Source organism: Cavia porcellus, unplaced genomic scaffold (genome assembly GCF_034190915.1).
Source record: "Cavia porcellus strain 051 isolate PalLab524CR breed Dunkin Hartley unplaced genomic scaffold, mCavPor4.1 scaffold_16, whole genome shotgun sequence".
Classification (NCBI taxonomy): domain Eukaryota; kingdom Metazoa; phylum Chordata; class Mammalia; order Rodentia; family Caviidae; genus Cavia; species Cavia porcellus.
In genome coordinates this window covers 16,088,086-16,100,716 of record NW_026947499.1, presented here as the reverse complement: position 1 = coordinate 16,100,716, position 12,631 = coordinate 16,088,086, and the positions used below count along the sequence as shown (strand labels likewise).

Here is a 12,631-nt window from a genome sequence, read left to right as displayed (position 1 = left end):
TGTCCCTACTTCTTCTTTTATGTTCTTAATCCTTAAGTTATGGATCCTCTTATCATCTTCTTGTCTTTGTATTATTGCTGTTTGTTTCTTTGTTATTTTTAAGAAGTTTTTCATTTCATTCTCCCATATTACAGTTCTGCCCTCCAGTTCAGATAGTCTGTCATTAGTTTCTTTCAAGCTGTTATGCCAGTCTTCGATAGACTTCTTAGTTTCTTGGTAGTCCCTTTGAACCTGCTTCACGTATTCTATGCTTTCCCTGTTTTCTCCATCAAACAATTCTCCCCTCTTTTTCTGTTCTTCCATTCCACCATCTGTTTTTTCTTGGGTGGGGCTTAGCATTTCTCTAACTATTTTGCATACTTCTAGCTTCAGGTCGTTGATAACTTCATTCCTGAATTGGTCTATGAGGCTCTCTATATGGCGCCTTATGTGTAATGGTGCGGTGTCTGCTATTGCCTGTTTCTCAGAATTGGGGGCCGAGGAGCCTTTCTTGTTGCTGCCTCTTCCCATATTCTCTGTTCCTTATATATGCAAGCTTATATGAGAGGCCCAGCTTCTCTCCCTGTCAGCCACAGCCTGATCGAATTGCCCCGGTTAGGTGTTCCCACTCACCGCTGTGCACCAGGCAGCCTACGCGGGGGCCTGCCCCTCCCGGCCTCCGTCAGGCTCTGGGATCTGGTTTGGGCCAGCCTACTGGGTCTGCCGGCAGCGTCACGTAGGCCAGGCACTTTTCACCAATCCCGCCCGAGAGGGGAATGTGTGGCTGGAGTCTCCACTGCGCCCTGCTCCCGCAGGACTGCTCGGGCCCAGAAAGTCCGCTGGAGTCAAACTGTGGTGGAGTGTCAGTTTCTCTCACTCACCTTGCCACAAGTCAGAACATGCCTCCCTGCCCGTCCTGTTTTCGACTCCGTTCACAGACTCCCGTTCTCAGAGTTTCCGCGCGTCTCTCTCCTTGCCGAGCCGATGTAGAGGCAGCCAGCCACTGCGCGGCGGGAAACCCAAATCGTGGCTTCCAATGGCGCAGGGTCCAGCCTCAGCAGCGAGACTTTTCTGTTCCTGTTTTAGCACCAGGACTGCATTCCAAGTTGGTTTCTCTCAGCCCAATTCGTTCCTGAGTCAGCAGAGCATAACTCCATCTGCTTATGTCTCTTTAGTCTGCACCATATCTGGCTTCTGAGCCTAGTTTTTCAGAGAGCCTCCGGTAGTTGCTGTTATCTGTCCGCCATGTTCTCCCGGAAGTCCCCCTGTCACATCTTGCTGAGCGGTGCACATGTAAACTCTATGAGGGCAGAGATCTTGGCTGACTTGTGCACCCCTGTACCCTTAGTACCTGAACTTGGTTGGAGCATATTTGGGCTCTTGTTAAATATTCACTGAATGAATAAGTACATGATTGAATAAGTGAATATACAAGGGAGATGTTGCTTACACTGAATAATAATTATGATTCAACTCCTCTCCCTATCTTTGGATTTTCATGGACAGACATTGAAACCCAGCCCACACAGATGCTCTATAATCCTGATCTAATGCAAAACAAATGTACTTGTCCATTGTCAATTCAGCTTAGCTAAATTGAGAGAATTAAAGCATCTGCAGTTCCTAGCTTATTGAGAATGTAGATGAATGCCAGGCCAAGATGAGAAAAGGGGTTACAAGACAACGAGCTCCCACATATTCAGAGATGACAGGAAGACAAACTTCCTCTTGCAACCAAAGCCATTAGAAAATACACAAGGATTCTTATGGCTAAGGTCTTCTTGCACACTATTGTCTTGCTAGAGAATGCCATTTACCCATTTCATCCATCTTTCCATTCACAACAGTTTTTATAAAGTTGAGGAATATATCCTAGTTCCAGCTGTGTGAAATGGCAATACCATTGGTACTCATTTATTGAAATTATTGTGAGTTAAAAAAATATTATAAGGCAAAGCACCCAGGACTGGATCAGTTGCATAATAAAAGCTCAGTAAGTGATAAATATTGCCCTTATTAGAATCTGAATATCATAGCTCCAACTCTTTCCCAGCCAGACATTAAACATTTATCTCAATTTTATTATCCAGAATGCATGGAAAAGAAATGGGATGAAGGAATCTGGAGAAGTAGGTAGAGCCAGGCTGGAGCAATGAACAGGGATGGGGAGGTTGAGGCAGGGGTATGGGGTGGAGGGGAGAGCCACTCCGGAGTCTCTCTCTCTGTTGTTTCCAGGAGTCAGTCTCCAGTTGATCTCACTGGACCATCAAGGAGAGTAGACAGGGAGCAATAACACAGTTAGGACACAAGAACATGCTGTTGGCGTACCTTCCTCCATTGGGATAACTGGTTGACCCGGTCCTAAGACTATATCGGGTTACTGTGGGATTGGATGGTCATACTGACCCGGCTTTGCAGCCAGGTGACGTAATCCTCACGAGGCATATGAATGATGTGTTCTCGAACAAACTGTGGGTTAAATACAGTGACAGTCTCAGAATTTAGTTCAAAAGCTAGCTTCCATCCCTATTCACCTCCCTTCAAGATCCTGGAAGGTTTGTCATTGAGACTCACAGGCGCCTGATGACCCAGGATCAGCTGTCATCAGGCTGAGCTGATCGGTCTGGAAAAAGGGACCAGAGCCTTGGTAGTTTTAAGCCTTCCTTATTGCTGTCTGAGAAGAGTAGGACAATTCAGCTGAATGCATTTCTTGTCTTTTCTACTCCTTAATCTCTCTCTCTCTTTTTTAAAAAAACCATTTGTTCATAGATCTCTTTGAGAATTGATGACAGCTCTGGGCTTGCTTTTCAGGAAAGAGTTTAAGACACATAAAACATGTTGTTTCCTATAGAGTCTAGAATTAGAGACTCTATGTCCAGCTTATCAGAAGTTCTACAAATGTTCCCCTGGAGATGAGAGTACTAAGTTTTATTCCTCAGGGCTGAAGATGTATCTCAAAGAAAGAGGAAGCTTCTGTAGCCGTTTCCTCTTACCCACTCAAGACCCACCTCCTCTGTGCTCCCTTGGAAATGGTAGGAAGAAGCAGAAACCCATGACTGGCCTGTGCAAGGTTGAGTTAGTGTTGGCTTAGCCTGCCAGAATCTTTCCTGAAAGAGCCTCACAGAACATAGGGAGTAGATTCTAGACCTCTGAATTTGCTACAGAGTTACCACTTGCCCTTGATTCTGACTTTGGTCCTAATCACACAATCCAAGGTCACCCTGTGGAAGAGTCAATCTTGTATAAAATGGCCAAGATTCCTAAAATCTGTCCAGCTGGAGAAATCCAACATTTGAGTCACTTCTTTCTTTCTTTGCAGACGTTGAGTCCTGATTAAAGGCACATATGGCATCTGATAAAGTTAAGGAAGCACATAAGTACCTCTAATCTCTGCTGTGGAGTCCTTACTGCTGATGACTTTGATGCCCTAAGGAACTACAGCTTCAGCAACTTCTGGTAGTGATGGCAATGACTCAGTAGCTTACTTCCAATCAGCCATTCAATGACTCTGCAGCTCCTTTGAAATAGAGACTAAATCTTTACCCTGACTTTCACAAGTCTGCACAGAATGGCCTCTCCAATCTTCTTGGCTCCCTGCACCCCCTTGCTAGCCTCTCGCCACCCCTACTGACTGCCTAATGAGCTCCCACTCTTGCAAGTCAAGTCCTGTCCTGCCCTGTGGCCCTTGCCTCTCTTCCTGACCTGCTGTCTCCCCTTCTCTATGTGATGCTCATCATTCTGGCATCAGCGTAAAAGTCACCTTTCAGCCAGGAATGATGGTGCCATGTGTGTAATTTCAGCACTCTGGGAGACTGACGCAGGAGGACTACAAGTTCAAGCTCTGTCTGGGCAATGTAACAACTTAGTGAGATCTCGCTTTTAAATAAAGAATCAAACAGGTTGGGGTGTAGTTCAGTGCAAAGGCCCTGGGTTCAGTCCTCAGCACTCCCAAAACAAACAAAAAACTAAAATAACAAACACCAAAAAAAAAACACTTCCCCAGTTGCCCTAGCAACTAGGGCTCCTGTTAATTTACTTCAAACCAGAGCATTTCAAATTTTTTGTGCATGCGACACACCTGGAATCCTATAAAAATGCCAACTCTGAACTGGCAGATACAGTCTGGAACCTGAGATTGTGTCTGTTGCACATCACATGGTGGGGTCCATGCTGCTGGCTCATGGACCATGCTTTTAGAGCCAGATTTGGGGAGCTCCTTACGATTATCTGTTTCTTTATATTTCCACAAAGCCTCTTAGCTTCTGGAGAGCACTGTTTACATAGAATCTAACATTCGGAGAATTCCTAATTTTCTTCTATTAAATTGGGATCACCATGATGTAGAATCTCTATGTCTTTTGTGTGCGATGCCTCCATTTTCAAAATGATGCCTGGGTGTTAGCAAATGACTGAATGAGAGCCTGCAAGGCACTGTGACAGGGAGGGGATGGTGGTTACCTCGATAGCCACAGCAACATCTGGGGAGCACAACTCCCAGACCCTCAGGTCCTGCAGCACCTTCAAGAGAACATGGGGCCGGACTCTCAGGTCGAGGTTCTCCCCAAACTTCTGGAGTTTGATCAGGATCTTTTTGGCAGGGCGATAGTTCTTCAGATCCTCAGGGAGTTTGGACAACAAATCAAAGTACCTTCAAGTGAAGAGCAAATGGCCAGTTAGAGAGGTGCTAGGAGGGGAAGCCTGGCCCTGCTGGGTCTTACCTTCTCTTTCTACCACTCATAGGGTATTCCAGGGCAGCCCAATCCTCTGTCTGGGGGCCTTTCCTCCATCTCACAGTGTTAATAGTCCCACAGATCAGGTAAGACTTTATTTTTTTAAAGATTGGAAAAGCTAGAGCATGACTGAATGAAGGGCATGTTTTCAGGGGGTGAATTTATAGGTTTTATGTCAACGTGTAAAGGTAGAGAAAAGAAGGAAATATCTGGATTCTGGAGCTTTTCTTCTGAGCATTCATCCTGCCAGGATGAGTGTGCAGACATCCAGGGGAGGTCTTCTAGGATGTCAGAGACAGTCACCTTCAAGACGCCAAAGACAACAAAGGCATGTGTGTGGGCGTGTGTGTGTTTTCCATCTGTCTGGTAATGAGTAAGCTTGATCCAGGGCTTGTGTATTTCAGCGTCATGGAAGAGTATGATGGTAATATATTCATGTCTCTTTGCATAGAATGGAATCCCCATGAGAACAGGAACTTAGCCTGAGTTATTCATCTTTGAGTGCTAGAACTGTGCCTAATTAGTAGTAGGTTCTCGGTAGCTACACTTTGAAAGAATGAGCAAAGAGCTACAACCTAACATCGTTGCTGCGAGGCTGTGGTTCAGGTGATTCAATTTTGATATTTCTATGGAGGGCAATTGCATCCCCCACAATGATGCCAGAAATTCCACCACTAGAAATGTGAGCTGAATCTTCCTGTGGGAAGATCGGCCTTAATTTCCCACTATAACACTTTTTGTGAGTTACTTTATAACTCTCATTTTTTCTCTTCTACCTCCCTCCAAAAGAAGAGAAAGGTTGAGGCAGGAGGATCGCAAATTCGACCCCAGCCCTGGTGACTCAGTGACTTAGGGAGGCTCTGTCTCATAATTAAAAAAGGAGAAGTGGTTGGGATGCAGCTCAATGCCACGGTGTTGGGTTTGGTCCCCAGCAATGTGAAAAGAAAGAGGGGAGAGGTTTTGCGAAAGGCTCACCCTTTTCTGCTTTCAGGAGTGTCCCTCTTGAGAGCTTCATGTAAGCCAGCTTGTGAGAAAGCGATGCTCTGGGAATGTGAATTCGTGGCAGGTCCCACAACTTCACTCAGCCCCCAAGGGACCTGGCTGTGGCACATTATTAATATCAGGGGAGGGAGTCTGGGCTCATCCTTCTATTTTCTCCTCTTGTTCTTAGATTTTGCTTTACTCATCCTGCCGGTATTGGGTTTGTGATATCACAGCTCCCCGGACTCTACTTGTTCACTGCAAGTGAGCACAGCAGTGAGGGGCAGACAGGGCCTCCCATTCTGAGCTCCTCACTGCTGGTGGGGTAACCTGGGATATGTGAACTGACTGCCCCAGATCTCAGTTTCCTTATCTGTGATTTGGAGTTAGTATGTGCCTTTCAGGATTTAGGGGAAAAGAATGAAATATTTCATTAAATTTATTAGGGTAACTGGGTGTGGTGGCACACACCCACAATCCCAGCATTTGGGAGGTTGAGGCAGGAGGATTGCTTCAAATTCAAGGCCAGCCTGGATTACATAGTGAGTTCAAGGCCAATCTGAGCTACATAGCAAGATCCTGTCTTAAAAAACAAAACAAACAAAAAATAAATTTATTTAAGGTAGTAGTGCCTGCCACCCAACAATTACTCAATTAGTTATGTTTTTGATTTTTTGAGTTGGTCTGCATTTTCTTTTCTTTCTGTGGTGCTTGGGATCAAACTCGAGGCTTTGCACTTAATAAGCAAGTTCTCTCTCACTGGGCTTCACCCCTAGCCCATTACTAGCTCAATGCTATGATGTTTCTTAAAAGTTTTATTCTACTTTTAATTGTGCATATTGAAGGGGTAAACTGTGACATTTCAGTACATGCACAGGATATGTACTCATCCGACCAGGATATTTAACATATTCATCAAACCTTTCTTTGTGGTGAGCATTCAAAATCTTCTCATTATTTTGAAATTTACAATATAGTATTGCTGGCTATGCTTACTTGATTGTGCAGGGGAACACCAAAAAGTGTACTGCTTTTTGTTGTCATTTGTCTTTACCCCTTGATGTTCCTTGGGTCTGTCTGCTTGTGGTGTAGCCTTGAGGGGTTAAGTTGTTTCAGAAATGTACTGATGGCCTTATAGACCTCAGAATCTGTAGAAAGTTTCAGGTTGAGATGTTTTGTCTGCTTCTCCCCTGTGGCCAGCAAGTTAGTTCTCCTAATTCATACATCAGAATCCAACATAAGGTAAATACGGACATTATCACAAGTTAGGTTATCTGTGGTTCAGAAACCGATGCGTTCTAGTCTGATTATGCTCTGGAGTTAGCCTGCTTGGTGCACCCTCTTGGGGGCCATGGATAGTTTGGGGTGATGCTTTTCTATGCCTCAAAGGACAAGGAAATAAATGACGGTCTTATAATAATAACTCCCTTCCCCCTTTAGGGACCACCTTAGCTAGTTCTCAGGGTCTTTACCAGTGATCAGCAATTTCGTCTGCATCTCCTCTAACTGCAGCGACGTGTTGTCTCATCTTTGCTATATCCTTTTTAAAATTTGAGACGAGGGTAAAAGCGTGGAACTTCTGGAGACTTCTTTCTTCTTGGCGCCTGCAAAGTTGTATGAGAAAGAGGAAGAGGAATCACATTTCTTCCTTTCACCTTCCTGGCTGCCATTGGAGATCTGACTTAAACACTTTTTACTTAACAGGGCCCTTCTTAACCCTCTCAAGGTTTTAATTTATGGTCTTACTTTCTGGGAAAAGTGATGTAACTCTCTGTGGATCTGAAACATTTTTCTTGCTAAACTAGCCTCTTTTGATCGTTCCCTCTTTTGTTTTCTGATTGTGTTTTCTCACCTATAAAATGCAAGATAATGATTCCTACATCTCAGAGGTAAAGATTGGTTGCATTATGTGTGCAAAGTACTGAGCTTACTGCGAGGCACAGAGTAGGCATTTAGCTCATGTTGGTTCCTCTTCTCCCTTCTCATTTTGTGCATACATCCCCACTCCCAGGAGAATTTACATTTTAAATATAACCATGCCAACCCCCTTACACACTGTTCATAGGCTTTTCATTTTGTTCATAATATGTAACTTTGAATAAGTTGTCCTCCAAGGCACCAGGCCATTCACCTTCTCCAACATTTTTCAACTTCATCACTGTGCCCAGAATTTTATGCCTTGGCTCATGATCAGCATCTCTGAGATAAAGTTTAACCTCTGCTACTGGGCTAGTAAAGCTTTTTCTGACCTGGCTTCTGTTTACTCTCTGGACACCTTGCATGCTGGCTCCTGGCAGCTTCCTGGCTCACTTCTGTCCTCAGAGACTTTGCTAATCATTTTTCATGGAACTCCTGGCCTCAAATTTTCCAATGTGACTCTTTAAGTTTGAATCCTACCTTTACTACCTAACAACGTGGGGCAACTTTGATAAGAGACATCTCTGAGCCCACTTTTCCCCTCTATAAAGTGGGTCTAGTTCTAGCACTTACTCCCTCATTTGTGAGGAGCCCATGATACATAAACTCAAAGCTTTCACTATATCTGCAAGTTGTACATGATTCCAAGGAGTATGCTGACTAACAGAGTGTCTCAGAAATGCCTTCTATTTTTTGTTGAATTAAAAATGTGATTTCTTCCAGGAACACTTCTGATGGGTGTTTCAGGTCAGGAAGAATGTCCTTTTCTTGTGTTCCCTCAGCCCCCTGCTTGTTATCCTGCTGACCCTTCCCCTTGTGTAGAAACTGCCTATTTAACTGTCTGTCTCCCACACCTGATGGGGAGCTCCCCAAAGGCAGGTTCAGGGCTGAATCCTCCACTCCTCTTGTACCCAGGAAGCCATTTGATCACTGAAGTAAGGATGAGAGTGTAGAAGACCACGTGGACGGCTCTCCTTGAATGCAGAACTAATACCACCACATGAATTAAACCAGGCTCTGTCTCCATGTACTGATATGTACAGAAATGGCTAAGCTATTTCCTTTTCCTGCAATTGGCTTTAACCAAATAAGGCCAGCTGAGGTACTGACAGGTAATACTTGAGACTCACATTGTGGTGCCCATAAATGGTTTAACCCAGCAGGATTGCAGAGCCATATAGCTCCAGGAATGTCAACGGAGTATGAGCTTCAATTTAAGAGGCTATGACTTCACAGGGCACAAAACTTTACATATCAGAAACGGAAGCAGAAGAGCCATTCAAATGCTGTTCTAATAAAGTCACGCACACTGGTCTTTCTGTATTTTCTTCTCTGCCTGTTGTGGAGGTGGTTTCTCCCCACCTGGCCAGCTCAGTTCACCTTGCTCACATGGTTCCAGCCTGCCGCACTGTCACTCATCCTCCAGCCCCTCCCTTTTTCACCAGACAATAAATTCTGGGGGAGGCCTTGCATCAAGGCCTTTGTTTGTATATCCACTTGGATCAGACTCAGGATGCCGTGGCCGCCCATAACTTTGAATATGTTTTAGTGTCTTTAGTCTTGCATTGCAGGTGGTAGATTGGAGTTAACTCAAGTGGAGTGCCCATAACATTTCTATAGAATTACAAATATAACTTTCTGGATTGTGATGTGAACAAGTAAAGAGATTTCAATATTTGGGTTATAATATGAGAGTACAGAATGTCGCCTTACAGCCCTCACTGAGTGGAGGACTGCATTTGCGGCAGATGGACCCTGCAGTCAAGGCACAGGAAGAGGGGCAGCTATTGGAATTTCCAGAAATGAACAAGGGCCCAGTGGCCTAGTGGTGCTCTTGAAATCAAGTCCCAATTATCACACGTGTGGCTGAGCGTGAAGCAGCCCTCAGTGCTGTGTCTCACTCCTTCCCTGTGCCCCTGCCAGCTTTGGGATGCACTTTCCTGGCCATCTAGAAGGCCACTTCTCATCGCAACATGAATTCCTCCTCATCCTTTAGGGGCCAGCAGAAAGTCATCTCTTAGAGAGAGCATCACGGATTAGCAAATTGTTTCCTCCCCTTCCTCCCCCACCCTATCTCCTCCTCCCCTTCTGCCTCCCCCCTTCATCTCTTCCTCCTCTTCCTCTGGCTCCTCCTCTTCCTCCTTCTTCTCCCCCCCTTCTTCATTCATCTTTCCTCTTTACCGCCTCCTTCTCTTCCTTCTCTCCTCCACTGTTTTCTTTGCACTATCTCTTCCCCTCTTTCTTCCTCTTCCCTTTTTTCTTCTTACTCCTTTTCACCCTCTCCTCCATAATACTGTGGATTCCCCCTCTTCCCTCTCTTTGTCTCCTTCTCTCCTTTTTCCTTCTTTCTGCCCGCTCTGCCTTTTCATCCCTCTCTGATAGAGTACCCTGTTGTCTTCCAGCATAAGATGATTACAATCTGTAACTCTTTATGTCTGTTTTTGTGGGTGCAGTTATTTGGTTGCTGCCTCTATTCTGCAGGACACCTTTAGCTCCTTGATGGAAGGCAGCAAGTCTTTGTTGTTGCTATGGGCATAATCCGAGCACTTATCACCCAGTGAGCACACAGCATGTACTAGGTAAGCGTTCTGTGAGTGAATTAGATACAGGCATGTCCTTACTTCATCAGGATTTCCATTTTATCCTGCAGGCAGAAGCCAGCCTCCTGGGCTATGCTGTAAAACTTGGCCCTCATGAGGCTACAGAGTCCACTCTTGTACTGAGCGATGTCACGGTGAGCATAGCTGTGAACAAAGAGAAGAATTTGAATGGTGGAGCCAAAGGGCTTGACCCCCTAGTGGCCTCAAGGGTCCCACTCTGTCCTCCCACGGCCCCTTAATTCTCTGCCTTCACCTGGAGCTCCCTCAGACCCCGGTGCAAGAAGGATAGATTTTCCCAATAACACCAGGCTGGTGGATTAAGTGAGCCCACAAGTGAGAAAGCTGGTCACTTGAGGGTGTCACATGTTCAGGACAGCAGGATGGAATTTGGATCTGGAAGATTCAGGCTCTAATACTAGTGCCACTCCTTTTTAGCTGTGTGGGAACTGGCAAGATATTTAACTTGGCCGACTTTCAGTTTGCACCTCTGTAAAATGGGATAATGTGCCCCTGCATGATAAGATTGCTTTCAAAGAATACACAAGGCAGTGAATGCAGAATGCTTCTCACTGTGCGTGACACAGCAGAAGACCTTCTTGCTATTGTCTGTTTTCACTTGGCATCTTGGTTGTGAGCCCGTTGGGCTGCAGGATCTTTGTCCCTCTGCACTGTCCATGGCTTCTGGGGGTCTGGTCTGCACTGGGTCATTTCCACAATCCTGGGAAGGGGAAGGCAGCATGAGGGGTCACAGTAGTGATCCTTCCATTGCCCACTTACCTTTTTGTCTTCTTTTGGACTGTCTGGGTGTGGCTTTCTCCACTTGTAGTGCTGGATTTCTCACTGAAACACCAAAGGATGGTTTCATGTTTTGTTGAACCTGCTTTTCAGAAACAACCTCCCTCTGTGGCCCCCGTGAAACCTGCAAGCCTTGAAGAGTAAGGTGGTTGTAGCCCAGGCCCCAGAACCCAGCGCATTTTCCCTCTACTTCCTGGCCTTCTCTCCTGCCCTATCCCATGCCTGGAGGACCCTCCTTTTTTCCTTCACCACCTGCTTAGATCCTACTGTATTTTATGATCCACAGCATGCCCTGTGCACATGGACTCTTCAGTCCATCTTTGAGCTTCTGCCTCTGCACAATGTGAAAGGATTATTTATTTCTGGATCTCAGTTTTGTTTGTATAAAATCAGTCTCTCCAACTGGAGGATAACTTTGTTTTGGACTCTTCTTTCCTCCTCTTCTCACTCAAGCCTGAACATGGGGCCTAGTGCATGTGGGTAGGAGGATGGCTGAGGCCTCCTGGCCATGTTGTCTTCGGTGTCCCCAACCCCAAAGTGCCTCATTACAGGATTCTCTCTCCTTCCTTCCCCTCCCTTTGCCTCCTTTCCTCCTGAGTCTGCCTTCTCCTTACCCCTCGTCTCCCACCCAGGGATTGAACCCAGGGCCTTTGCACTAAGCTACATCCCCAGCCTTTTAAAAATTGGAGATAGCATCTTGTCAAGTTGCTAAATAGCCCAAGCTGAACTAGAACTTGCAATTTTTCTGCCCCAGAGTGCTGGGATTACAGACATCAGAATTCTCCAACCTGGATCCTTGATCTGAACACCTTTTTTATTCTGCTTTGGAGGAAGACAGGGCTAACTGCCCCCTGATTCCTGCAGATGAATCTTTTGAAGACTCTATATACTCTGGCTCACCTCCTATTTTTCTCCTGCTTTCTTTTAGAATTTTGACAGTAGGAGAGGAGTTGGGAGGTGAGAGAAGTGGTGTTATTAGCTAGCGAAACAAATAGAAAAACGAAGGCTCCTTTGGTTCCCTCCTCCCCCATCTTCCCTTAGTCTTCTTTGAGTTTCAACCACGTTGGTCTTTTCTCAGTGCCTTTATGATTTCTCCTGCCTCAGGCCTTTTGCACTTGTTTCAATATCATTTCCACAAACAAGCCAATTCTTTGTTCTCCAAATGTCAAATTCTGCCTTGTTTCAGATCCTGGTTCTAAAAGTTCTCCCAATCCTCCTCCTTTCTTCTTCAGAACATTTTCATAAACGTGATTTCATGGCTCATTATTTGAGAAATGTGTGACATTCTTTTTAAACGAGTGATTCTTAAGCATGAGCAGAATTCAAGGGACCATCAATGTAGATGTACCTTCGTCTTTATTGTAACTAACCTTTAACTGAAACAGAAATCACAGATATTTGCATAGTGGATTACAGTTGTGGGAAGTATTTTGAAGAACTGTTTACACCACACACTAATCCAAAATTACAACAGGTATTAGACCTGCTGTTATGTCTCATTATATAAGGTTTTGCTAAGGAAGCCCAGGGATTACTATGATCCAAATTGAGCAGTGCCTTGTAATTTGTGCATTTAAAACATATGCATTTAAAGCGTCTTCCTGAAAGGAATCCATAGGCCTCCTTGAA

General features: G+C 45.1%; 1 protein-coding gene across 1 annotated transcript in view; it reads right to left on the bottom strand.

Moving 5' to 3' along the window:
* Positions 1-2,346: 2,346 nt before the first annotated feature.
* Positions 2,347-12,631, bottom strand: part of Ccdc60 (coiled-coil domain containing 60) — a 108,047-nt gene continuing 97,762 nt past the window's right edge. The window contains exons 10-14 of the mRNA XM_003477930.2: positions 10,985-11,047; positions 10,229-10,351; positions 7,163-7,294; positions 4,438-4,627; positions 2,347-2,448 (exon numbers count right to left, since the gene is read on the bottom strand). Of these exons, the coding sequence (XP_003477978.1) occupies positions 2,347-2,448; positions 4,438-4,627; positions 7,163-7,294; positions 10,229-10,351; positions 10,985-11,047 (610 nt within the window). The remainder of the gene's footprint in view (positions 2,449-4,437; positions 4,628-7,162; positions 7,295-10,228; positions 10,352-10,984; positions 11,048-12,631) is intronic.